Raw genomic sequence first — 26272 nt, 5'->3', positions numbered from 1 at the left:
CATCTTACTCGATCACCAGCCCTCCCCCTCTTTATTGCAGCTTGGATCCCATCCCCCTTCCCAGGAGATACGGGGAAGGGGGGGGGGGCAATGCGCACTGCAGTTTATTCAGCTGTCCTCCATTCATAAAAACACACCCACTGCCTGTGGCGCAGCGGGACAGCTTCCGGCCCCCATTCATAAAAAAAAAAGCAGGGCCGCGAATGCGCACTACACCGCCTCCTTCCCTTCCCATTCATGGAAAACACTCCGGCTGAAAGGCGGCCGCGCTCATGCGTTGTAGGTCGCCTGGTCTTCTCATTCACAGAGCATCCGCGCATGCGCGCAGTCCAGCAGCAGCCAGGATCCAGCCACCCATTCATGAGTTTCCCCCACCAACCGGCGCATGCGCAGCATCAACCTCCTACCCTCCCATTCATAAAAAAAAAAACATTTTTTCCCAAGGCAGTTGCAGGCTGGCCTCGGAGCTGACAGCAGCGGGAGCGGACGCACCAGGAGCTGCAAGGGCACTGCTGGTTGCAGTGGGAGCAACAGTGACTGCAGCGGGACCCATGCTTGCTTAGGGACTCTGCTGAGACCGTCTTTGGGGACAACACACCTGGCACCAGCGGGAATGATCCTTCTTACCCTCTCGAGGGTAAGTCCATATTTTCCCCATCTAATAATGCCCGTGCGCCAAAATAAGGAAGCGGTGTATGTGCCACCACTACGTCAGCAGTCGTCCCTAGCGCCTATAAACAATGTTTTTTGCAGCATGTGCTGTATGAACGCGCGTAACATAACTAGCCAACGCGAAAAATCATAGTCACCACAATAATATATATCTACGTATTGTGGTAGGGAGACCTAAGGCAATGTTGTGATATTACACGTGCCTCGACCACCTGTACCTTTACTGTTTTTCGGTGTAATGCTGGTTATGTGTGGATTTTGAGGGCTCACGATTGTGGGAGTGTTGGCGTTTGCAGAATGTTATGATGGTTCAGTTTTATTATTGTACCATAGTTAAGAAGCGAGATGGCCTGGCAGTGTTGCAGTGGGTCTGGGGGCGAGCACTGTAGGGTATCATGCCATGTTCTCTGCAAGAGGCTGGTGGGGACCTGCCTAGTTGTGTTGGTGTTGCCAATAAACAGTACTTCCAAGAAAGCGCTAATTACTACACACTTACTAACCAAGCCGGTTCTCCGGGCCCAGCGAGGGTCACTTATTTGGTTAGAAGATGGCATTCGGTGCTCACCTGTCTCATTAGCGAGCCCACGTCTAGAGCCTAGAGGCAGCTTGTTGGTAGGGTGCCCTCTTTTAGCTTCATCTACAGAATCTGCATGGCACAAGGTGGTAGCAAGACCCTCCAACTCCCCACCGGACGTCTATCCACCATGTCTTTGAATGAGGGACTTCATTTAATGCATGTGCTGGTGCCTACAGGTAAATAGTGACAGTCCGCTGTATATGTTAGTATAGCACCCCAGGTGCACATTGACAAGTTCCAAAACCTGCAGGTGGGGTCTCAAGGCACCTAAAGACCATTCTTTTGTACACCGTACACTAAACGGCTCATTCGCAGAGCAGCATTGATCGGTAGCGCCTAGAAGCAACGTGTGCCTTACAAACCCCCTTAACACAACTAGCCACACTAAGACTAGTGATACAGCCAATAAGCGCCACATAATAAATGCCAATGGGACGCTCTCCTCCCTGTCACCCAAACAAGGCCTGCAGTTCTTTGGGCAGTGGGGTCCATTAGAAACCTTTACCCCAATTCAGGGGCTAGTGTCTCCGGCCACCAAAAGGCAATCTGAGCAGCGGCGACTGTCATTAAAGGGCTTAAACTGTGTTGTGGGAGATGCCGACGTGCAGTAACCATGCTATGCATGGAAGACATTGTCCTATGCATGCCCGTGTATTTGCCTGATTTCTGGGCGAACCCTGTCATTAAACGTGTAGGGGGAGTCTTTTCCCTGATCGTTAAAGTTACCTGGAGATTGGGGTTCTCTCCGACGTCAGAGGGTCATGCGGGGTACCAGCCACACACATTGTCACGAGGGAACACACCTAACTTTCCAGGACGTTATGCAATATTGGGTCGCGTCTCTGAAGGCCACATTTACAATACGAGGGGCCGTATCCGATGAGCTAGCAATGCTAGGACACACCACCCCACACATTGTAGGGTTCATTTTCCCAGGTACGAAGGCCGGGCCAGGTGGCGCTCCCACGATGCTGAGCGCCCAGTGCAGGGGCCCCGGCCTCGCCCGCCTCCCCGGGCCTGCAGCAGCGCCCTGGCCCCGCTCTCCTCACCCACCGACCGCGGGGCTTCCTCCCGTCCTCCGCCGCCGCTCGGTGCCTCGTTGCCTTGGGAGCGATTTGCATTTCTGTCAATGGAAAAACACGGCCCCCACCTCGCGCACAATCTGTATTATTTCTGCATTCGCAGCTGCAGCGGACGCAGCCTGCATCTGTGTGCGTTTTTAATGGCAATTACAGGAGGTTTCGGTCCTCCTCTGTAAGGGCCGCAAGGGGTTATGAGGAAGGGCCATTTTACATTAGAAAGAAGGTCTCATTTTTTGCCACCGACGGTTTTAAACCCCAGCTCTTCGATTAGGTGGTGATTTCTGTACATTAGTCTAGCCTTCCTATGGAAATGACTGTCGCGGTTTGGACTAGAGGCCTTGCATTTTCCGGGTTAGTCGTTGAAAAATATCTGCATAGAAATCTGCCAAGAACCGTGACACAAACACTAGAACTGTGCATACGCATTTTTATGAAAGCCCATCGTCTTCCTTCTGACGCCATGACACGATTTCTGTTACATGTCGCGCGGTAAACGGTGGGGCCTAACCCTTTTTTTGTTTTTATTTTTTTGCTCATCCTGGGTTCAAGCTTTGGTTATTTTCCCACAATGTCAGATCGACAGTGCGCGTTGAAGGCCCCTATTATCCATTGCCCGAAGAGAGGTCGTCTTTTCAAATAACTCTGGGACGTTTCTTGAAAAACTGGTCTGTTGTGTTTTCTCCCAAGGTGCTGTCTTCGCGTAAGATTACCTGGTTATACCTTACTCATAAGAAGTGACGTTAAAATGAGATAATTAACGCCTGCATTGCTTGACACATAAGCTTGATGTAAAAACATATATTCCAAGGTACCCCCTATCATTGTTACACCTCGTTGTCATGGCTCTGAAGAGGCCTGCAAAAAGTGGTACAGCCCACTTCTACCCCCTCGCAGTTATGGCAAAGCCGAAAGTGGAATAAGATAACGTAGACAGACAGTTGGGTAAAAAGGGGGTGTCACGATCAGAATGTTGGATTTTAGGCTCCCGAGTACCAGGCCTGAGGACTTTCCATCTTTCCATGCATACGATTCATGCTTCAGCACTCGGCACATTATGTATTTTTAATCGTACTGATAGCCATCATCCGAATTGATCCGCCAATCGATGGCGGGGTCACTGTGCGCTCACCGGATGCAAGGGGGGGGGGGGGCGTTTAATGCATTTCCAGGCAGAGCTGCTGAATATAGATTGGCCTCCCCGCCCCCTTCTTTCCACCCACCTCTCTTAATGTCACAGTGGTAAGGAAGTACACCAGGTAGATTGAAAAACCATTAGCAGCAGGCCCGGAACTGGGGGGAGCGGAGGCCCGGGAGCAAGGCCCGAGGATTGCAAAGACAGACGGCAGGAGGCACGCGGCCTCCCTGGAGGCGGAGGGAAAGAGTGCATGTTCAGTTTGGGTGGAGCGGCCCTCCGCGTCTACGTGTCTGCTGTGGAGATCTGAGGGCAGTGCAGCCTGCGGGTCGGAGCCCCAGAGGGCCAACTCGGCGTGTCATTCTTCTGAGGTCGATAACATTGGTACTGTTGATATTGGAAACAGTGATTCCTATAACTGAAGAGTAAATGCCTGTGAATATGCGTTATATACTTCAACATTGATGAAATGGACAGGTCATAGGAATACTTGCTATTGGAGTGGTCGTGGCCACCTCAGTTTCTTGAGTGCAATATACTATACAGTCGTTATTGACGTCATTATGATTGTTGATAAAGTGGGGTAATGTAATGGTAGCACCGGGTATGTCACCAAGAGGCAGGTCCCATCGCCGTGTGCGCTGTTTTAACGGCCGGTGTATGCGCTCTGCGTGGTGCCAGTCTCCCGTCCGCGAGACTTGGCGCGCGGCTGGGCACACTGCCTGGTGAGACTCCCAGCTGGGTGGCGAGACTCCCTGTTGGGCGAGGAGTCTGGGCCTCGTGAGTATGCCTTCTAGGCTGGAAGTTGGGTTTGGTGACATTCTCTGTAATGCTGGGTGCCTGGCTTTGGTAAGACTCCCCACTGGGCTGGGTGTATGGGCCTGGTGAGACCAGCCCCCCCGCCCCTGGGCTGGGGGCCTGTTCTTGGTAACACTCCCTGCTGGACTGGTGAGACTCCCTGCTGGGCTGCTAGCTGGGTTTGGTGACACTCCCTTCTGGGCGCCTGTTCTTGGTAGGACTCCCCTCCGGGATGGGTGCCTGGGCCATATGACACCCCCTCCTGGGCGGGTGCCCTTTCTTGGTAAGACTCCCTGCTGGGCTGGGTGCCTGGACTTGGTGGGACGCCGTGCTGGGCTGGAAGCTGGGTTCGATGACATTCTCTGCTGTGATGGGTGTCTTGTTTTTGGTGATCAAAAAAACAGAGCAACCCAATAATCCCGTGAGGACTGGGTATAATCAATAACAGATTTATAAGTGTCCTCAAAGGAATTGTTTAGATATTCTTCATTAATTAATACTGTTGTTACCTAAGTGATCAATCATTCACCAAAAGCAAGGTAGATACAGTATATTACTGTTGTTTATTTCAAAAAATTTTCATCAGAATTTGTATCAAAATTTAGGCATGGCAACAAAAATACTACTACAGTTGATTGATTACAGTAGTATGTAACACCTTATGCTATTTACATGGACCAAACAAAACACCATGCAAAAAAGAACTTTTCATTGCAATACTGTTCTTTGTTGACATAAAAAATGATATCAATGCAAGCAAAACGGTGTCGAACTACTGAGGCATGAGGAAGTTGAACGCGACAGCTCCCGATTAAAAGTGATTGAAATAACACCGTTCGTTTCGGTTGGAACATTAATCTTTCGACTAGCGTGAAGGATTGATCAAAACAATTCATTTTGGGAAGATCTTTGCCCATTTAGGCCTTACGACCACCGGATGGTGGTTATTGATATATATGTGCAACTTGTCCTGATGATGGTCCTATGGAATTAATTAACTGAAGAGGGACCGAAACGTCGACGCCTGACACCGTTTTGCTTGCATTGCTAATGCCCACCACTGTTTTCCAGAGGAAATTGCCATTCCCAAAGTGCAGGCTGTGCTTTAGTGATAGGATAATGCCGCAACATTGAAGTAGGTTTTCACATACTTCAAATGAATCTTTCTGTTCATTGGTGCAGCAGACTTCTCCCAACGAGGCGTGTTCTTCCAATGGTTGGATTGCACCAGTAATATCTGCCATGGATTGGACGCCAGCCGGGCCTTTTTCTTACTCTGGAGATCAGCAAATAGCATGTGGTAGGGCAGATTGATCTTTGTAATAATCTTTGGATTGGCAGTTACCCTGCCCCCTGCGCAGTAGGGTTTGGCCAATCACTGCTCCCTGTTATGCCCAACTTTGAAATGTGATAGGCTATAAGGCCACAGCAGCCAGAGGGAGTGATGTTGCACCAGCAATAATCCACTGCGATGGAGGTTTGTCGCTTGTGACTGAGGTCGCAGCAGAAATCTATTGTGGCGATTAGGTTTTATAGCAGCAATTCCTTGATGCCGCAAAGTTTGCAGCAGCCATCCTGTTTGACTGAGGTTTATATCAGCGATCCCTTGTGACAGTGGGCATCTCGAGCAGCAATCCCTAATAACTGAAGTTCAGTAGCAGCAGTTCCTCATGGTGGTGAGGTTTGTAGCAGCAATCTCTTGTACCAGTGAGTTTTGTAGCAGCAATCCCTTGTACCGGTGAGGTATGTAGAAGCAATCCTTTGTACCGGGGAGGTGTGTAGCAGCAACCCCTTGTACCGGGGAGGTATGTAGAATCAATCCCTTGTACCGGTGAGGTTTGTAGCAGTAATCCCTTGTACCTGTGAGGTGTGTAGCACCAATCCAATCCCTTGTACCTGTGAGGTGTGTAGCACAAATCCCTTGTACCTGTGAGGTGTGTAGCACCAATCCCTTGTACCTGTGAGGTGTGTAGCAGTAATCCCTTGTACCGGTGAGGTTTGTAGCAGCAATCCCTTGTACCGGTGAGGTTTGTAGCAGCAATCCCTTGTACCAGTGAGGTTTGTAGCAGCAAGCCATCCTGTTTGACTGAGGTTTATATCAGCGATCCCTTGTGACAGTGGGCATCTCGAGCAGCAATCCCTAATAACTGAAGTTCAGTAGCAGCAGTTCCTCATGGTGGTGAGGTTTGTAGCAGCAATCCCTTTCACCAGTGAGGTTTGTAGCAGCAATCTCTTGTACCAATGAGGGTTGTAGCATCAATCTCTTATACCGGTGAGGTTTGTAGCAGCCATCCCTTTCACCGATGAGGTTTGTAGCAGCAATCTCTTGTACCAGTGAGTTTTGTAGCAGCAATCCCTTGTACCTGTGAGGTGTGTAGCACCAATCCCTTGTACCTGTGAGGTGTGTAGCAGTAATCCCTTGTACCGGGGAGGTATGTAGAATCAATCCCTTGTACCGGTGAGGTTTGTAGCAGTAATCCCTTGTACCTGTGAGGTGTGTAGCACCAATCCAATCCCTTGTACCTGTGAGGTGTGTAGCACAAATCCCTTGTACCTGTGAGGTGTGTAGCACCAATCCCTTGTACCTGTGAGGTGTGTAGCAGTAATCCCTTGTACCGGTGAGGTTTGTAGCAGCAATCCCTTGTACCGGTGAGGTTTGTAGCAGCAATCCCTTGTACCAGTGAGGTTTGTAGCAGCAATCCCTGTGCCTGTGGTTTGTAGCACCAATCCCTGTGACTGTGGTTTGTAGCAGCAATTCCTCGTTGCAGTGAGATTTGTAGCAGCAATCCCTTGTACTGGTATGGTTTGTAGCCGCAATTCATGTGACTGGGGTTTGTAGCAGCAACCCCTGTGACTAGGGTTTGTAGCAGCAGCCCCTGTAACTGGGGTTTGTAGCAGCAACCCCTGTAACTGGGGTTTGTAGCAGCAACCCCTGTGACTGGGGTTTGTTGCAGCAATCCTCTGTGACTGTCAAGCTTGTCTCATCGATCCCTTGTGACTGTGATGCTTGAAACCATGATGACGTTGAGTTCCTGAAAAGTTTGGAAATTCTTCTAGAATGATTAAAAGAGCTGGAAAAATGTGTTCAGCTGGTCTGGTGAGATGGCTCAGTTGACTAACTGCCTGCAGCAGAGGTCTGTGTTGAGTCTGCTGGTCGCGTCACTCAGAAATACTTATATGGTCAAAAACGGGATTTACTTGGGACGCTGGGATCTGTTGCTTCTGCCACCTCTTGACCTATTAGCGGGTCCTCGGAGAGGCTGGACGACGGACCGGCATCTGAAGACACGCGCTGCATATGCAACACATTCGAGGAATTACAACTATGTGTAACATGAAGAAGCAGTCTAGTATTGAATACGAAGAAGGTTTGTTGTTTCCCCGGAGCAAAAACGCGTTGTTTGAATGAAGAAAGAGTTCTTTGATTCAAACCAGGGGTGGCTATGTGACTGCCTCTGCCCCAGCCTCACAGTGCAGGCTCCAAAGCCGTAGCTCAGTGCTGTGCTTATGTAGTGTGTTGGACACATCTTGCAACACGTGATTCTGTGTTCTCCAATCGCACCTGTTGCGTTAGCCTTCGGTTGTTCAGAAGAGTTCTGTGTCCTGTACTGGGGTTTAATATTATGACAGGACACATCTTTATTATTGAGTAGCAGTTTCGGTCTCCGCCGCTAGGCGGTGAAAGACTTCAATCGGTTGGAAATGTGAGAAACCCCAGGATTATGGGTACTAGATACCTTGTGCATCACGTTCTACTTGCCCTTATTACTTGGTTTGTGATCTAGTATTTCGTGCAGACATTGTTTTCGTAAAAGCTTCGTATGTGATAGTCCCATGGTGCCTTACGGTGTGATAATGTGTATGGGAGTGTCAAATCAACATATATTTCGGAGAGAGAGCTGCAAACCCACTATGAACACGTGTTGAACAGTCCAAGTGTTATGTGGAATATATATTGAACAAGCATTGGCAAAACTAAAATGGCTGTCCTTGGTAAGCAGGTGTAGTTGTTAAAGTAATTTTTTTTCTGTTGGACGAGTATGTCACAAAAAAGAAAAAATCTGACTACACGTGGTGCCACTACGCTTGCAATACATTTTTATTATTTATAAGTGTAATTAAAAAATAGTAAGCATTTCATATGATGGTAATGCAACTAGGTGCTGCCTAGCAGACAGTTTAAATGCACATTATTGTGAGATATGATTATTATTACCGAATAAAATTAACTTTTACATTTCAATTAAAAAAACCTGAACACACAGTTGAAACACATCAAAATGACTAAGAAAACAAAAGGTTTTAAAAAACGGTAAAGTATTTGTCCACATGTGGTTCAAAAGAATAACACTTACTCAGCGTGTAAGAGGCCATTGGCTGAAGTGGGCTGATCCATTGCACTTTGCTGTAGTGGGTAGAAACAGCTAGGGAATTACAGACTGAGAAACCAATGAATGAAGAGGGTTTATCCAAAGTCCCTCTGTATATATGAATGCATTTTTAATGTGTAGGATTACTTGAGGCTGGCAAGACAGCACCGCACAAAAATATAATGCACAGCTGTCTGAGGAACAAATGGCCCATCATTTGAATTTTAGTATCAAGCATGCCTCCCTTTGCCCTTCTGGCTTAATATTGTCATCTACTTATGTTTCTATATTAACAAAGTCTTATGACGCTTACCTTGCTGTGGGAACAGGCATAGCTGAGAGGTATCCCTCGTGTTGTGCCTGAGAGAAACTAGTCTGACTTCTGAATGGATTAATAAACCACCATGATGTATATAACGTGTGAGGCATACATATGGAGTTTTGAGACCGACCTTTTGGAAATGTTCGTGCAGTTGCTAACTGCAGTGTCGTGACCCTGTGCCCAACTGACACACACACACACACGCACGCACACACACACATACACACACACACACACACACACGTGTCATGGCATACTAAATGGTAATCTGAGCTGTCTACAGGGCTCATTCATGACTTGAGAGTGACTTTCAGGCTGTTTTGTTCCTTTCAACAAACAACACCAAACATCCCGGTCCTTGTAGGCGGGTGTCTGTAATTGAAAAGTGAAACTTCAAGTCATAACAGGTGAGTAGCTGAACTAGTCCGTATTTCTCTTCGGCTCTGGTTCTTGCATATTAAGTATTGATTCCACTAAGCTACGTGTAACAGGGGTTGCCACCCAGCTCAATGGTTCTCGTTAGAGTTGTACGGAATTTCCGAAGTTGTCTTTTGACATCTGTGTGACTTTTTTCCATTCAAAACGTAGCCAGTTTTTAACAAGCTTGTGTATAAAAATTTACAAAAACACCTAAAAACGTAGGTTTTGCTGGAGGAAACAAAATGTGACGAACATTGCAGCGTCGCGAAGTTGCAGTGTGCGCCACCTTCGCCAAAGCCCCTGCTGAATTTAAAATTCGGATACATTATTAACCCTCACCCTCCCCATCCTTACCGGCATGGTTTGAACTTCTGACCCCTAAGATACAGACCGCCCTACAACTAGCGAGGTTTTATCCTCCCTGGAGCAAGGCGTGATCACACTTAGTTGTTTATTTATTTAAGGTCTTAATGCTTTTGCATCACACTTGCAATGTCACCTCTAGGTGTTTCTAAATGTGCTGAGAGATCCCCTTGACCTGAGGTGGGGGGAGGGGCAGGGGGGGGGGGGAGGCATACAGTAGCTGCTTGGGGCCGTCGCCTCCCCCCGCCCCGGGCCCAGATTGGCAGTTGTCGAGCAGCTGTGCGGGCCGCACTGCCCCAGACACCTGATTAAACAAGGCGCAGGGGCCGGGCCTTTCATGCGGGCTGCGCGCCTGTATGTACTTACCCACAGGAAGCCGCCTTGAACTCGGGCCCGGAATAATCTCCACAGGAAACTCGCAATTAGATTGCGCGGAGCCCTGGGACTCTTTATAGCTTGGGAAGCCCTGTCACCGGTTGACGTGATGTCAGGCCGGGTACAGACGTTCACCCGGCCCTGTTGCGGTATCACAGAAAGGGAACAACTGGCTGCTGGGAAGGCAGCTCGGCGGGCTGCGCGCCTGCGGCAAAGATCTGTAAACTATCATTTCTGCTGAGCCCAACCATTCATCCTTCCGAAGACGATAAAATCAGTACCGTGGTGAGTTTAAAAAAATCTATACATTCACACGGGGCACTTTGTGATGAGCGAAACGTGTTTGTGTTTTTGTGTTAACTCGTCGTTTAACCAACAAGTCCAACTTCTTGTTTTCGGAACACCAGTGTGCCTTTTTAACCCTTAAACAAAGTACTTTGACGTCAATGACGTGGAGGGAGGGCTGGCAGGGACATTCTTGTGAGGATTTTGCGAAGAGAGTTGGACTGACGACTCGGGAAAGTGGGGGACTGGCCCCTTTGCACAGTGCTTTTGTGTTTATGTGTAGATTCACTGAATATCGCATACCAGTATTTCTGCGCCCGGTGATGTGCAGGTCTGGAAGTTCAAATGACAGAGCTGGCTGGACGTGTCGCTCATGAGACTGGAACATTTAACAGATGCGATAAGGGCCATAGAGCCAAGACTGGCCCCACAGAAGGTGAGATTAAACGCAGCTGCCTTGCCCCCGTGTTACACGTGACACTTAAATCAAGCCGCGCTTTTAACCACCGCAGACTGCCGGTATGGCCACCTCGCTGCATGTCATCACTCACATACTTTTGCTATAAGAAGTGTTAATCTAATTAGGTCAGTGGAAGCAATCCAGACGTGAGCACCCAGAATGCATTGCGGTCACATGAAAGTCCAAGACTTGAAAAGGTGTCGGCGATAACATGGTGTGAGGTGGCCATCAACGCTGGACGTGTTTGTAGGTGCTGGGAATTGGAAGGGGGCGTCCCCTCCAACTCAACAACGGCGTTAGCACTACATTTTAAACAGTGGAAAAAAATGGAATGACAAGCCCAGGTGTCGGGTTTCTAGAAAGGTTGAACTGGCCCATTAGGTAGTCAGGCTGTGCCCGATGGGCTGGTCTGACAGGCCAGTGTGTGGGCCTCATTTTTATTGTGGGCCTATTTTATGGTTTACTGGGCAGTTTTTTTTTTTTTTTAATTTACTGCTGATTTCCAAGATATTAAAGCAAACATTGCCTGCAACATCCATGGACCCCTCCATACCTCGCATAACACTCAACTGTGTGTCTTTGCAAGTTCAAAACAGCCCCAATTTACAAACATGCACTAATGTCCACTTTTATTCTGGTGGTTGGGCATATTTTGTGTCCCAGCCCGACCCTGGTTACCAGATGCTCCTTTGTCTTCAGAGATCCACTGTTTAATACCTGGATTTCTATTGCTAATCCTTCAATTTAAAATCCAGTTTCAGTGAGCCAAGGCTGCAACTCCCATTTTGCAAATGGAACCCCAGGTTGTTATGCAGCATCCGAGGAGTTAGTATCCTCTTAGCCAGCTTGGCCATATTTCTTCTGGATCAAGAAGGTTTATGATTATTGTTCACCGAGCGGCTAAAAAGGAATCGCAGTCTGAAACTACTACACTCAAACCAGTTTCAAAACGCAACTTTGAATGTTCTCTGTAGCTCTCCACAGATGTCCAAACAGCTGTGCCACAGAACCTAGATTCAGCAGAATCACAGACCCAGTTGCTGGTAGAGGTCTTTTTAATTCCATCAGGGCTACTGCTCTGTGCTTCTCGACCTCAGAAGGATGACAGGATGAGTCTATTTAAACGCAACTGGGAATGTTCTCTGTAGCTGTCCACAGATGTTCAAACAGCTGTGCCACAGAACCTAGATTCAGCAGAATCCCAGACCCAGTTGCTGGTAGAGGTCTTTTTAATTCCATCAGGGCTACTACTCTGTGCTTCTCGACCTCAGAAGGATGACAGGATGAGTCTATTTTGCAGGGCGGTCGCCGTCCGACTTGCTAGACACACATTGTGTCTGCCACAGAAGCACACTTTCGGGCTATGTTCATAGTGCAAGCCAGGAGCCCATTAAAAAAGTCTCCCACGCCCCCACCCTCCGCTGACTGCTGTCTAGGAGACGCGGGATATTTACCCTCAAGGTGTACATTCCTAATTTGACCAGGAGATTACTTTACTGGTTTCCTCATCCGGCTTGTTGAAGAAAGTCCCTCTCACAATAATGCCCTGTCACGCGACCTTTACAGCGCGCGCCCTTTGGAAGTAGCATTCCTCTTTCATGCTTTTTTTTTTTTTGCTGAGGGGCAAACAAGCAGTTCTGCAAAAAAGTGATTGCCGCAGACTGGATTTTCTTGTCAAATAGCAGGAATTCTGTCAAAGGTTCTTTTGATGTAAGACTTCCAATAATTTGCAGACTTGGGCATTGTTTCTTGTTATTGCGTTAAACTTGGCGGCGTTTCCTTTATTTGTTCGAAGTGGTTTTGCAGCGTTTTGTGCGGTACATTGCCACTACCTCGCTCACACGCATGGAGGGGTGAAGCATACCACTGGAGAGGGAATAAGATATTGTGCTGTGAGTGGATAACATGTACACGAATTATATGCATGATTTATGCAGGGGCAGGGTTGCCCTACTCTTGTCCTGGAGGACTGGATCCAGGCCAGATTTTTAAGATGCCCATACGAAGGCCCTCCATACAGACTCGAAGTATGTAAATGTATTTTATTTGGATATCCTGAAAACTTGGCATAGCTCCTGAGTTGAGTTGATGGACCGTTTACGACACATACTTTTTGTTGTTAACCTAGCTATTGGCTACCCCTATGGCATGTTTAGTGTAACATCCACAAAACTCTTATGCAGGTGGGTCGGGGGGTGGGGGGGGGGGGGGGGGGGGTGCGGGAGGTTTTGGGGCACCATGGACTCCAGAGAAGGCGCCGCCACTTATTAAACCCAGGAGTACAGATTTCTGTTTGTTTTAAGAGTCCACATCTGTTCTCACAGTTAGTGTTGCACTTAGGTGCAGTAGTTCAACTGTCTGTGTCAGTTTATCCTGTTGGTGGCACTGGGCAAACTTTCCTGTGGGTAAAACCTGGCAAGGCACCATTTTGATGGTGATGGCACCGTGCCTGCATGGGTTTCCCCGTTGGTCCGATTGTTGGCTGTGGTGCATTTTAGTGATGTCCCAAGCCACCTCTGTGTGTGAATCTTGCTTGTTATTGGGTACGGAGGGCCTGACCCTAAAGGTGTGTGTTTTCCGAGTAGCAGGGTCACTCACTTCACCGAGTGAGTAGTGGCAGCTGTGTAGTGTAGTTGGCAGCGCCTACCTGCTGGACTCCAAGGTCAGGAGATGAAGCTCTTTCCACAAAGTTAGCTTAGACTGAGTTTGAGGTACCTCGGCTGCTAGCGGCGCAATACCTCGTGCCTTAGAAGCTAGAATGAACCAGGGTACAAGCTTTATCTAAGTGCAGGGTTCCAGATTCCCGGGAGGAGCGTAGAAGCTACGATTTTGTGCCTTATATGGAGGGCAGGATAAACAGCTGCTTTTAACCGGATATTGCTGTCTGTGTGCGCCTTCCCGAGGTCCTGAAAGGCCGGTCTCGAATTCCTCAGATCCTGACTGAGAATTAGTCACTCGGAATCCTGAGGTACCCTGCATTATTCCCACCTGTAAAACGTGGCGAGAGCTTCTGGCACCCTCACACATTTTATTTTATGTCAAAGTTTTAGATAGTTCCAAACACTGAAAGGTATGAGCACTGTAACGAGGACAGCAGTGACTCAATGTGCCAAACCCTGAAAGTTATGAGCACTTTTAAGAAGGGCAACACTGACACAAAGTGCCAAACACTGAAAGCTGTGAGCACTTTAAGAAGGACAGCAGTGACACAAAGTGCTTAACACTGAAAGCTTTGGGCAGCAGTGACACAAAGTGCCAAACACTAAAAGGCATGAGCACTTTAGGAAGGACAGCAGCGACACAAAGGTCATACACATAACTGAATAACACAAATTAAATGGTCAACACGACATCTTAGCATTGGTAATAGTTACAACACAGCAAACTACGGGAGAAGGGGAACCAAGAAAGAGGGCAGTGAGAACTCAAAATAAATAAATAATGAAAGATAAAGGGCAGGCTATTCATAGAAGTATACACGTATGTAACAATACACCGAAGGCCCCTGCTCTAAGCATTACCCCCTGGAGTTATGCCAGATTTTTCGGAAACTCGAAAAGGTTGTGGACCCCTGGTCTAGACCAAGGTTCATGCAAAACCTGCTGCAAACTAATGAATGCTTTATGTGTTCCTTTTTTTTTAGTTTAAAGAACGTTATTGGGTTTTTCTACAAACAGAACAAAATAGAAACCATAAGACTTTTACATGGCAAAATCTACAGTATCGATAGACAATTCACTTGTGCAATTTAAATCCAATTAAATTAAATCAAATCAAAATAATGTTTTTTTTGTTTTGTTCTTGAAGCAATAACCATTTTTTAAAAATGCTAAATTTACGCTCAGGCAGCATGTGCTGTTTGAGGGACGGAGAAGCGGCTGCCTGTGGTGACATGCCCTTGGAGTGGCGAGACAGTTCAAGGAGTGCCTGACTCACGCCAACAAATGAGATTCTGTCTGCGAGCTCGAAGGCCGACTGGAAACGAGGATGTAGACCCAGGGTCTCTGCTCTCGGTGAATGTACCCTCACCCCCTCCACCGACTCTAGGCATGCTTTGCCTGCCTGGGCCACCTGTAACAGCAGCACTGGCCAGTGTTAGGCAGGGCCGGACTGGCCATTCTGTCACCTGGGCATTTCCCAGCACCCTCAGAGTGCTGCCTTCAGATGGATGGACGGCAGCTATCTAGCTACGGGCAGACTAGGGGGCTGCCTCAGAGTGGATGGGCCCAGCTATGAACACCTCCATGACCCCATCCTAGTAACTGCCTCCTGCATTGTGGGGATTGTTTGAATATTGTGGGCGGGGCCGGTGTGGGTTTCCAGTCCAGCAAGGACTGCTTAGAAATGGTTGACGGTGCATGGAGGCTCAGGTGCGCGGAAGCTCTGGTTATGAACCCTGCGGGTTGACTCAGGGCGCTTTCTCCACGGGTAAAGAAGGCTTTGTCACTTTAAAGTTGAAATGTGTGCATGAACAATTTTCTACATTATAGCCAAAAGAAAGTAGAAGTGCAGCTAAAATGTGTACGATTGTGCAGCATGTATGCAACAGTAATGGGCTGCAGTTAAAAAAAAATGACTACACTACCATAATTTTACCTTCACTGCCCAGCTAACCTTGGGGTTGTGCATGCCATGTACACGTTAAGCAACTAAGCAGGTAAAAGTATGTAAATTAACAAAAATTTGGTAATTGGACACACATGCATAAGAAAACGGTGACTTGCATAACATTTATTTTCATCCAAACCTTTGTTGATCGGTCCCAGTATTTATTTGGAAAGGGGCAATTAGGGGGGCATTGACAAAGACTGAAAGCAGTTTGTATCCGTGGGTGCTAGATTGCAGTTGGAAACTGTCTGGACCACATCTGATGAGCACTTTGAACCCTTTCATTTACAGGTCTGTGTTCTAGACCAGCTTCTTTAACACATCTCACAAGTCTGAAACTGGAGGAGATTGCACATTTTGAGTGTCTGCAAAAATTAGGGGGCCCATTTTTACATTGTTTAATTCGAAAATTGAACACGATTTGCAAAAGGAAAAAAAGGTAGCCTACGTGTTATCCTCTTGTGAAATCTGTGCGCTCTATTTTTTATGAAACTAATTGTATGAACATTCATTGCTGCTCTTTCACGATCGCTGTCCGTTTCTACAGCACATCGAAACGTTCCAATGTATTTTTTTGGTTTGGCTTCTTTTTTTGGCTTGTTTCCAAGAGGTCCCTCAGGAAGTCAAAGCTCCACATGTCTAAAGAAACTGCTTTGGATTATTTTGTTTTTTTTCTATAAAATGATTTCCTAACCCATTTCAAAAGTCCACTTATCAAGAGTCGAATAAACGAACTTTTCTAATGTTTCCCTTGCAGGGGTCTTTGTGATTGAAAAGTCCCCCCTTTGTAGCTGTCGTTTGCATTGCCTGCCCACGACCACTCCCTAGGTACCCTCGCTTCGCCTCTATTTAGGCCTGAGTAAGAGTAGCATGGTCCCCCTTACCTTGCAATTTTCGACCCCATTTTATTCTGTGAATCGGGTGCGTTGTACTCATGTGTAAACTACTTCTCTTAAGTGGGTGTAGCTACTTTTGGAAATACGTTTTACTTTTGCAGACGAACTCCTAACTCTTGGTTGGGGAGGTACTGGTACATAATTGATTAACGCCTAGACACTCTGAAGGAGTAGTGGGTGCTGCATTAAAACCATTGAACAAATATCCAGCAGGCTTGTGTGTGTGTGTGGGGGGGGGGGGGGGGGGTCTGATTTGTAAATGGCCTTGGACCTGTGGGATGCCCTGTAAACGATGCAGGAGTCAGCTGTGTCCTCTCCAACGCTCCCCTCTGAGATAGGTGATGCTCTTAGGACATGTCTGGAGTTGATCGGAGTGGTCATGTCATTCAACTTCTCTCCTTCTCTCTCTCTCTCCTCTCTCTCTCTCTCTCTCTCTCTCTCTCTCCCCCCCTCTCTCTCTCTCTCTCTCTCTCTCTCTCTCTCTCTCTCTCTATCACTCTCTCTCTCTCCCTCTCTCTCTCTCTCTTTCTTTCCTTACCATCCCAACCCCCATGTTCAAAGAAAACACAGTCGTGCAGAGAGGCGTGTTGTTCTTCAGGAGTGTCCTGACCTTTTCGTGGGGCTCTAGATAGTACTGTCTTTCACAGGGAGGAAGCTCCCTCTGTCTGGGGGACCCTGCCTGTCCCGAGGGTGGAGCACCCCGTTCCACAGGAGCGTTGCCTTTCCTCGGGCTGCTAACCCTAGTCTCAGGGGAGTTTTGCCTGGTAGACTAGCCCTGTCTCAAAGGTGTTCTGCCTTCCCCGGGGTTACACCAAGTACGAAACGTCATTTTAATAACTTTCGTTGAAGTCTGAAGCACTGTCCTAACTTAATTTCACCTACAACGGAAGCTGCCAAACTTCTCAAAAGAGACATTTTCTTCGAAAAATGCGTAGGTAAGTGGGACACGCATGTCCGTGAGCGTCAGATGAGCTATACCGAAAACTCCTCAGCAGTCTTTACAGTAGACGATCGACCCTGCTCTGACCTGTCTGTAACCACCCTCTGACCTTTCCGTGACCCCCTCCGGCCTCTCTGTGACCCTACGTGGGTCCGGACTGACACCCTTCTGTGTGTTTGTTTTCGTGACGCTTTCCAGTAGGGGCGAATGTAACGTTCACATCTGTCCTCCAAAGGCATGCGCAAAACAACCCACCCTTTCTTATAGGCTCGTTTAGGCGAAATGTAAAAAAAAAAATGCTGCCCTGGGGTAACCTGAGGAGCAAGTAGCGTCATTCGATCCAACCCCGTAACAACTATGTGCGCCAAACACCCCTTCTCCGTAGGCCGCTGCTAGGTACGTTTGCCTTACATTAATGCGTTAATTTAGTTTTCACAGATTTACGTTTTCTCTTTGTGAAACCCTCCTCTGTTTGAAGGACATTCTTGGGTTCTAATAATTTGCCTGTGCTTGGTGCCACCGTACCAGCTTTCTAGAGCCTAATATGCCACAGCAAAGCGCTATGTTGTTTGGAGGTGGGTGTGACTCAGAAAATGGGGCATCTATGCAGATTATCGAATTTTAGAACTTGTGCCACAACTGGTGTCAAGCGCTCAGAAGGACGGCTTCTACTCAGTGCATCAACTAGGCCAAGGTCTAAGTGTGTAGACTTTTGAAACCGGATGGCTTCCCTCACTTGACCAGACAATAGACAAATAGTAGAATTCTCTGTATTTTCTGGGACCTTGAGGTTTGACTGGAAGTGAGGAACGTAGGATAGGAGGAGAACGATGCGTAGGCGCTTGGCGTGGAGAGAGTCCATGGTAAGTGGTGTGTGCAGCAAGGAGAGGCGAGTGTGACAACAGGACGAGCCTAGTACTGTCTACTTCCTGGCTTCTCCAACCAGTGGCTCGTGAGCGCCTGGTAGCTCTCCAGCTTCCTGAACGGTGCTCCCCAGTGTGCAACCAACCCTACTAAATTAGAACCCTTTGCTTGGTTACATTAATATATGTATGCCAACATTGTGAGAGTGTATTCAAGAAGAAAATCTGTTTATTTTCAGAACTCATGAGCTGATTGATATTTTAAGGAAAATGTGTCAATTTCCAAAGTATATTTAAAGCTGATATTTGAGTGATAAATCATGTGGCAATGAGGAGACTTTTTATAAAAGTTATTACCTTGGTACCAGAGGTATTTTCGTTATGGCTGGTATTCATTACCCATGTAGAGGCACTCCATAGTGACAAAGCCTTTTTTTTTACATTATTGCTGGCAACCATGGCTGAAGCACTGGTGATCTCTGGTAGTAACCTTGCATATGATGGTCACTTATGTCATATTGTCTGATGTGGACATTGTTACAATACTAATAATATTAGTCGCTATTGATGAGCTTAATTGAACATAAGAAGCTCTCATTACAGAAAAGGTTGGAGACCCCTGCTTCAGACAGATGGTGGTCCCAATGTCTTGCTGTGAGCTTGCTTGGCTGAGAAGCCATCTAGGATTTTAACATAGGACGAGGGGGTTCAGGGGGGCTTCACCTGGACAGTTTCTTTAACTCCCTGAGCTTCAGTTGCCGTACCTCTGCCAAAAACCAGGAGTACTTAGAACCAGAACAGATTGAATAGTGTAGTATTTCTGAACCTGGCTCGCGCTTTCTTAGCCTGGAAGTCCCTAGAGATGATTCAGGTGTGCAGTTCACGTCTTTTTTGCTTATTTGTGTAACACAATGTTCACAAACTGTAAATTTGGGGTGGCCATAACTCGCGTAATTCCATGCAAGGTAATCACGTGTAATGACCTCAGAATTCAATGAGATTGTGCGAGAAGAGCGATTCTGAATTTAGCACTATTTCCTGTGCACAAAAATGCCCCATCGCATCCACAATTGACACGAGGATGCATTTTGTGCTAAGTAAGAGCGCTAAAGGCAAAAGTACATGAATAGCAGCTCGAGTAGTCACTTGAGCTCATTAAATGTGCATTTTGGGTAGGATTTCCCCCACCATACAGCCAGCTAGTTTCTTAGTGCAAGAAGGCACCCTTGCATTCAAAATGGATGTGAGGATGCATTTTGCGCTAAGAAAATATCGCTTTATTGCAACAAATCATAAACAACCGTGCAAGCACCTGCTCGCCCTCCCTAAATGTGCTATAACTGAAATTACTCCGATTACTCTGGCGTAATTGAATATTCACCCAGGCCTAGTGTAAATACAACAGTTGTGATTGGTAGAGCTTGGCTCTCTCATGGGACCTTCCATCTCCAGCTCATCAGTGTATTCTACATCGCTCGTGATTGGTAGGGCTTAGCTCTCTCATGGGACCTTCCATCTCCAGCTCAATAGTGTATTCCACATCGCTTGTGATTGGTAGGGCTTAGCTCTCTCATGGGACCTTCCGTCTCCAGCTCATTAGTGTAGTCTACTACTCTTGATTGGTGGGGCTTAGCTCTCTCATGGGACCTTCCATCTCCAGCTCATCAGTGTATTCTACAACGCTCGCGATTGGTAGGGCTTAGCTCTCTCATGGGACCTTCCGTCTCCAGCTCATTAGTGTAGTCCACAACGCTCTTGATTGGTGGGGCTTAGCTCTCTCATGGGACCTTCCATCTCCAGTTCATCAGCGTATTCTACAACGCTCGCGATTGGTAGGGCTTAGCTCTCTCATGGGACCTTCCGTCTCCAGCTCATTAGTGTAGTCTACTACTCTTGATTGGTGGGGCTTAGCTCTCTCATGGGACCTTCCATCTCCAGCTCAATAGTGTATTCCACATCGCTTGTGATTGGTAGGGCTTAGCTCTCTCATGGGACCTTCCGTCTCCAGCTCATTAGTGTAGTCTACTACTCTTGATTGGTGGGGCTTAGCTCTCTCATGGGACCTTCCATCTCCAGCTCATCAGTGTATTCTACAACGCTCGCGATTGGTAGGTCTTAGCTCTCTCATGGGACCTTCCGTCTCCAGCTCATTAGTGTATTCTACATCGCTTGTTATTGGTAGGGCTTAGCTCTCTCATGGGACCTTTCGTCTCCAGTTCATCAGCGTATTCTACAACGCTCGCGATTGGTAGGGCTTAGCTCTCTCATGGGACCTTCTGTCTCCAGCTCATTAGTGTATTCTACATCGCTTGTTATTGGTAGGGCTTAGCTCTCTCATGGGACCTTCCGTCTCCAGTTCATCAGCGTATTCTACAACGCTCGCGATTGGTAGGGCTTAGCTCTCTCATGGGACCTTCCGTCTCCAGCTCATTAGTGTATTCTACATCGCTTGTGATTGGTGGGGCTTAGCTCTCTCATGAGAGCTTCCATCTCCAGCTCATCAGTGTATTCTACAATGCTCGCGATTGGTAGGGCTTAGCTCTGTCATGGGACCTTCCGTCTCCAGCTCATCAGCGTATTCTACAACGCTTGCGATTGGTAGGGCTTAGCTGTCTCATGGGAGCTTCCATCTCCAGCTCATCAGTGTATTCTACAATGCTCGCGATTGGTAGGGCTTAGCTCTGTCATGGGACCTTCCGTCTCCAGCTCATTAGTGTATTCTACATCGCTTGTGATTGGTGGGGCTTAGCTCTCTCATGGGACCTTCCATCTCCAGCTCATCAGTGTATTCTACAACGCTCATGATTGGTGGGGCTTAGCTCTGTCTTGGGACCTTCCGTCTCCAGCTCATTAGTGTATTCTACATCTCTCTCGATTGGTAGGGCTTAGCTCTCTCATGAGACCTTGCACCTCCAGCTCATCAGTGCACTCTTCAGTCCAGAGTTTCTGGTGATGCTGATTTATTCACAAGTTTGTACTCTGCTTTAAAGCCACCAGTCACTTTGGCCAGCCCTGTAAAGGTGACGGAACAAGGGATCATTAATACCAACCTCCATTGCGTTTCAAGTAAGGCTGGTGCGGGCAATAGGTATATACAGCGCTCTTAAAAGATATTTCTGGACACACACTTTTCTGTATCTTGAGAACCTGACTTTGCAGTTGCCGAGGAGGTTAGCATGAATGGATGGCCTTCTTCCTACCGTACCACTCCTCCACAATTAAGCACATGGCATCCACCTAGATCCCCGCAACAAGAGTGCCCCTCTAGCTGAATATGTTTGGCCTCGGACTACACACGGGCAGCGACATGAGATTCATTGCATCTTTGAAAAGAGAACAGAGGCCTGTATGGCCTTCCCCACACTAGATGGCACCTATTGTTGCTGGGCTTTGCGATTTCGCGATGATGCATTGGTTTATCCATGGAAATCCCTTTTCCAAAAGCACTGCATTGGCCTTGTTGACAAAGCTGCTTCAAATACACGAGGACCCAGAGTGCTCTGCCTCCACAGCTCCCTTGTACGCCCTCTCCTCGGACAGGAGTACAAATTATTTTTTTGCGTGATTTGTAATTTTAAACAACTGTTTTACACTAACAGCTAATTGCTGCCATTGAAATTCTTTCCCTGTAAGTTCGTGTGTGTCTTTCTCCCCCCGCCTGTCTCTTTCGCTTAGTTCTTCTTCCTCTCTCTCTCCTGCTCTCTTTTTTAAATTGATTTAAATAGAATTAATAAATAATGTGAAGGTCAGCCAGTGAGGAAATGGTACATCTAATAGAAAAACAATGTGCACTTTCTAAATTTGAACCAAGCTGTTTCCGCTCTTTGATTTAACTTTAGTTACTTCCTGTGGTCTCGTGTGTTACATTGCAGTGGAATCTCTGGATGAGTTCCAGCGTAAAATTGTACGCTTTCAGCGAAATTGGAAACAGCAGTAAGCAATGGTTTATATGCAGGCAAAACTGCTCTGTTTTTGTTAAGGTTGGATTAGACCCTTAAAGGGGAAATCCAGTCAAATGTGTTTTCTTTTTCTAGTGGTTTGTTTGCTTGTTTTTTTAAGATCTTGGAAGGAGAATTTTTTTTCTAAGGGCTGGTACCTGTAACTAGAAGCACCCATAGGGGATTTCCTGATGTGATTTAGGGATTCCAATGGCGTCGGGTCAAAGTTTTATAAGACCCTCCTTACGCAGCTGCTTGCCCCGCCCTCACCTCGGATTTACCACCATTGACATCATTTGGGCGTAGCAGTTGCTACGCCTGGACTTGCTGTCGCTCCTCTGGTCTCTGGTCATAAAGGCAGCGACAGGAATGGAAAAAAATTAACAGGTGTATGAGCCCCATTTACTTTCTGTAATGCAACTCTTCGCCCTTCCCCTCAGCAGCAAACTTTACGTAGTTAAGTAGCCATGGATGGGGAAAGCGGTCAATCTTCTGGCGTCAGATCTGTGATGTCACTTCCGTGGGGCATTTTGATGCATGGTACCCACCTATATCAACAAGGAACTTCCGGCCCTGTGCTGTGATTGGACCTTCATAAAAAGGCATGCATCACTCCCCACACGACTTGAAGGGAAGGTCTTCTGAAAGGCAGACAAAGCAGAGTACCTGTTGTTTTAAAAGTAAAAATAAAACTTGTTTGACTTTTGAGTTAAACAGTCTGTGCTTATCGTACCCACATTGCCCATGGGTATCAAACGGGTGTAGCCAGAAGTAGAAGCTGCTCCCCTGCTGTTTTAGTCCTTCTAGTCTTAGGGGTCATTAAAAGAGTGGCAAAAACTAGATGGGAGTCTGGCCTGTTTATATTCTGTAGTTTCCACTCCCTCAGCAGCAGATATGAGGCTCCTGGGGGTCTACGGTTGGGTCCAAGGATCAATTCTGTGATGTCATGGGAGGGGGTAAGAAAGCATGGGGCCTCTTCCATTACCTCTAGATTTTTGCTAAATTGACATCCGTGACATTGCTCTGCTCTTTGTCCTTATTAAGATTTCTACATCAAGCAACTCCCCTCTTAAAATTGATAAACACTTTGTGGAAATGCATGGTCTCTTGTTGGGTGGGGGGAGAAGACATGATGCAAGTCTGCAATGGTTCTGTCTCTGCTTCTGTGTCCTGCGACAATTGACCTTGCTAGACTTATCTGGCCAACACGCATTAGTACTCGCGTAGTAAGACACTGTTACGTCGTATCCACGACATTTCTGATGTCAATGAACTGATAATGAGCAATGGTTTCTTCCAGGATAAGTATCCTTTACATGGGTGATGTTACATCGGTTTAGTCCACAGTTGTATACAGTATTGTAGTCATATGAAATGCATGTTTCTTGTCTTATTCAAGTTAGTAATTTTTGTTTCTTTCCTTGCCCTCTCAGGATATTTAAAGCTTCGTTACCCAGTGATCCCAAACATGGAGCCACGGATGCCACACATCACCGTAGTTCCCAATTCAGCTATGGTGCAGCCTCTGTTGGACAGTCGTATTCCCTACGGCCGGTTGCAGCATCCACTCACCATCCTTCCAATCGACCAGGTGAAAACAACCCACATTGAAAACGATTACATTGACAATCCAGTGCTGGTCCAACTGGCCAGCCAAAAGCTCACGCGGAGCCACCATGAACCCATGCTGATCAATCAGCACCTGCAGAGGTGTGACCATGACGTCACCCACCCGTGGATCTCGTTCAGCGGGAGACCTAGCTCCATTAGCAGCAGCAGCAGCACCTCTTCGGACCAGAGGCTTCTGGACCACATGGCCCCACCACCAGTGGTGGAACAATCATCTCCCAGAGCGGTTCGGATACAGCCCAAAGTGATCAATTGCAAGCCGCAGGACCAAAAGGGTGCGGGGCCCACAGAGTTGGACAAACACTTTCTTCTGTGTGAGGCATGTGGCAAATGCAAGTGCAAGGAGTGCACGAGCCCCCAGACTTTGCCCTCCTGTTGGGTGTGCAACGACGAGTGTGAGTGTTCGGCCCAGTCCCTGGTCAACTATTCCACTTGCATGTGCCTGGTTAAGGGTGTGTTCTACCACTGCACCAACGAGGATGACGAGGGGTCCTGTGCTGACCATCCGTGTTCTTGCGGCCAGTCGAACTGCTGTGCCCGCTGGTCCTTCATGGGTGCCCTCTCCCTAGTCTTGCCCTGCTTGCTGTGTTACTTGCCAGCCACTGGCTGCATTAAGCTGTCTCAGAAATGCTACGACCAAGCCAGCCGGCCAGGCTGCCGGTGCAAAAACACAAACAGCGTCATTTGCAAGGCACCGGACGGCAAAGGAAATAAACCAGACAAGCCTTTCTGATGCAGCAGCGGCCAAGTTTTATATGTGGAGCATACATAAAGAAATATATATATATACAATTGTATATGTAACCAGTGTTTTAAGGTTGTGTTGTACCCTACTTGGCCTCCTACGGGAAAACAGACGAAACATTTGCATTGCAGACTTTTTGCACCTGGAGTCCTTTGTCTTTTCTATCTTTATTATTCTGCCACATTGTTTCAGCACGCCATCAAAGTTCAGAAGGCATCATCCACGTTTGGACCATTTAAGACACAGTATGAAATTCTACGCACATCACAGAAAATATGGAAATATGGAGGTTTTTACTGTTTAGGCCAGATAGCTGGACTTGGTGGGTTCTGGTTGCAAGCACTGAGGGGTTTTGTGATCACTGGTCTCAGTGGAAACCTTCATAACGTTTGTCCAAAATAATCTCTACGCACCATTGGTGAAGAGTGTTTGAGCTGTACAGAAAAGCTCTCCAAGTCAATTTAGAGGTAGACTGGCCTATTTGTCAACAAATTCAGTAAAGTCTACTTTTGGGTCAGTTGTCAAGAACCTATTGGCCACCCCCCCCCCCACACACACACACTTTCTGTTCAGTTCTGTCACTGGTGTCCTGTTGCTGCCAAAGCAATGCCGGCCAGGATACTTGGCTTATTTTGTTTTTTTTTCAATCTGTTTTTAATGGCCAGTTGAATACAGCTCCAGTATGTTCTTCCAAATTCCTTTTTTATTTTGATTTGAAAAAAATATATATGTTTTTGAAGGAATTGCTTATACTTTTCTTCACATTGCCCTTCTTTTGTGAACTCTTGCCTTTAGCGAAGCGTCCTTCAGGCGTTCCTTTGTTTAATCCTCTCCCTTTTTTCTTTAACCTCTGACTCCTGGTTTTCTCAGGTGCATATCAGCCAATGAAAGAAGGCTCCGCCCCTTATATTTTTGAAGTTTTTTTCAGATGGGGCAAGAGGGACTCAGAGCTCAGTATCCATCATCTTCCACTTTCAGAGCACAAGTGCATGCTTCTGCATTCAAAGGCATCAGTTTTGTACATCTGTTGTGATGGAGCCAGATATCCTATATGTAGGCTTGAATGCCTTTTAATAGGAAGCTTATTTTTTATACTGAGGGTGGCGGGGGCGTGCTAACTCTTGCAGAAAGCCTCTTCCATTGTTGGTCTGTTAATGCTGCTGCTCAATGTAACACATCCTGTAAGATAAAGTGTTTATATCTGTGTAAATATAGAGAGAATACAAATGTCTATTTTAGTGACCGTACCAATCACTGGGTGGGGTCGGGGCGGGTGCACTTAGTGTACAAAGGCCGGTAGCGTTCTTGTAGCTCAATGTTCTATGCTCGAATAGGTAGGCCTAGAGCAGGCCGCTCTGTGGTCTCACAAAATGTAGGAACCCCTTCCCAACATCCATGCTGAGTGCTCATAACCTCTACCACAAGTTTCAGTTGAACCATGCAACAGGGCAAATCGGTACTTTTAGCTGGTGCATGGCAGAGCAGTTGGAGACTCCTACACAATCAGTCTGGGAACCAACCGCAGGGGTTAGCACCTTCCATGTTGTTGGAAAAACCATAGGTGGTGGATACATGTACTAGCAACTTTCTATAACCCCCTACTACAGGGATCTGTGCTCTGCCTTCTGATAACCTCACAGTTTACTTCTTTAATTCCCCCACCTCTTGCTCTAAGTTCACCTCGAGATGAGGTTGTTTGGGGGTGGACATACACATGGCAGTTGGCTAAGTGCGAATAGGCATTCCTTTACTAGACTCCTACAACCATTTGACAGCGCAGAAGTGTGAATGCATTTC

At 47.1% G+C, this 26272-nt stretch overlaps 1 protein-coding gene across 1 annotated transcript; it reads left to right on the top strand.

The window, feature by feature from the left end:
- The first annotated feature begins 466 nt into the window (after positions 1-466).
- On the top strand, positions 467-24953 carry SPRY4 (sprouty RTK signaling antagonist 4). Its single transcript, XM_086928881.1, has 2 exons — positions 467-637; positions 23535-24953. Exon 2 carries the CDS (start codon positions 23570-23572, stop codon positions 24461-24463), a length of 894 nt encoding a protein of 297 aa, XP_086785007.1. The 5' UTR covers positions 467-637; positions 23535-23569; the 3' UTR covers positions 24464-24953.
- The last annotated feature ends 1319 nt before the right edge of the window (positions 24954-26272 follow it).

The sequence above is a fragment of the Lissotriton vulgaris genome, chromosome 7, assembly GCF_964263255.1.
Source record: "Lissotriton vulgaris chromosome 7, aLisVul1.2, whole genome shotgun sequence".
Classification (NCBI taxonomy): domain Eukaryota; kingdom Metazoa; phylum Chordata; class Amphibia; order Caudata; family Salamandridae; genus Lissotriton; species Lissotriton vulgaris.
The sequence above is the reverse complement of the archived record's forward strand: the minus strand, read 5'-3'. Positions and strand labels throughout refer to the sequence as shown.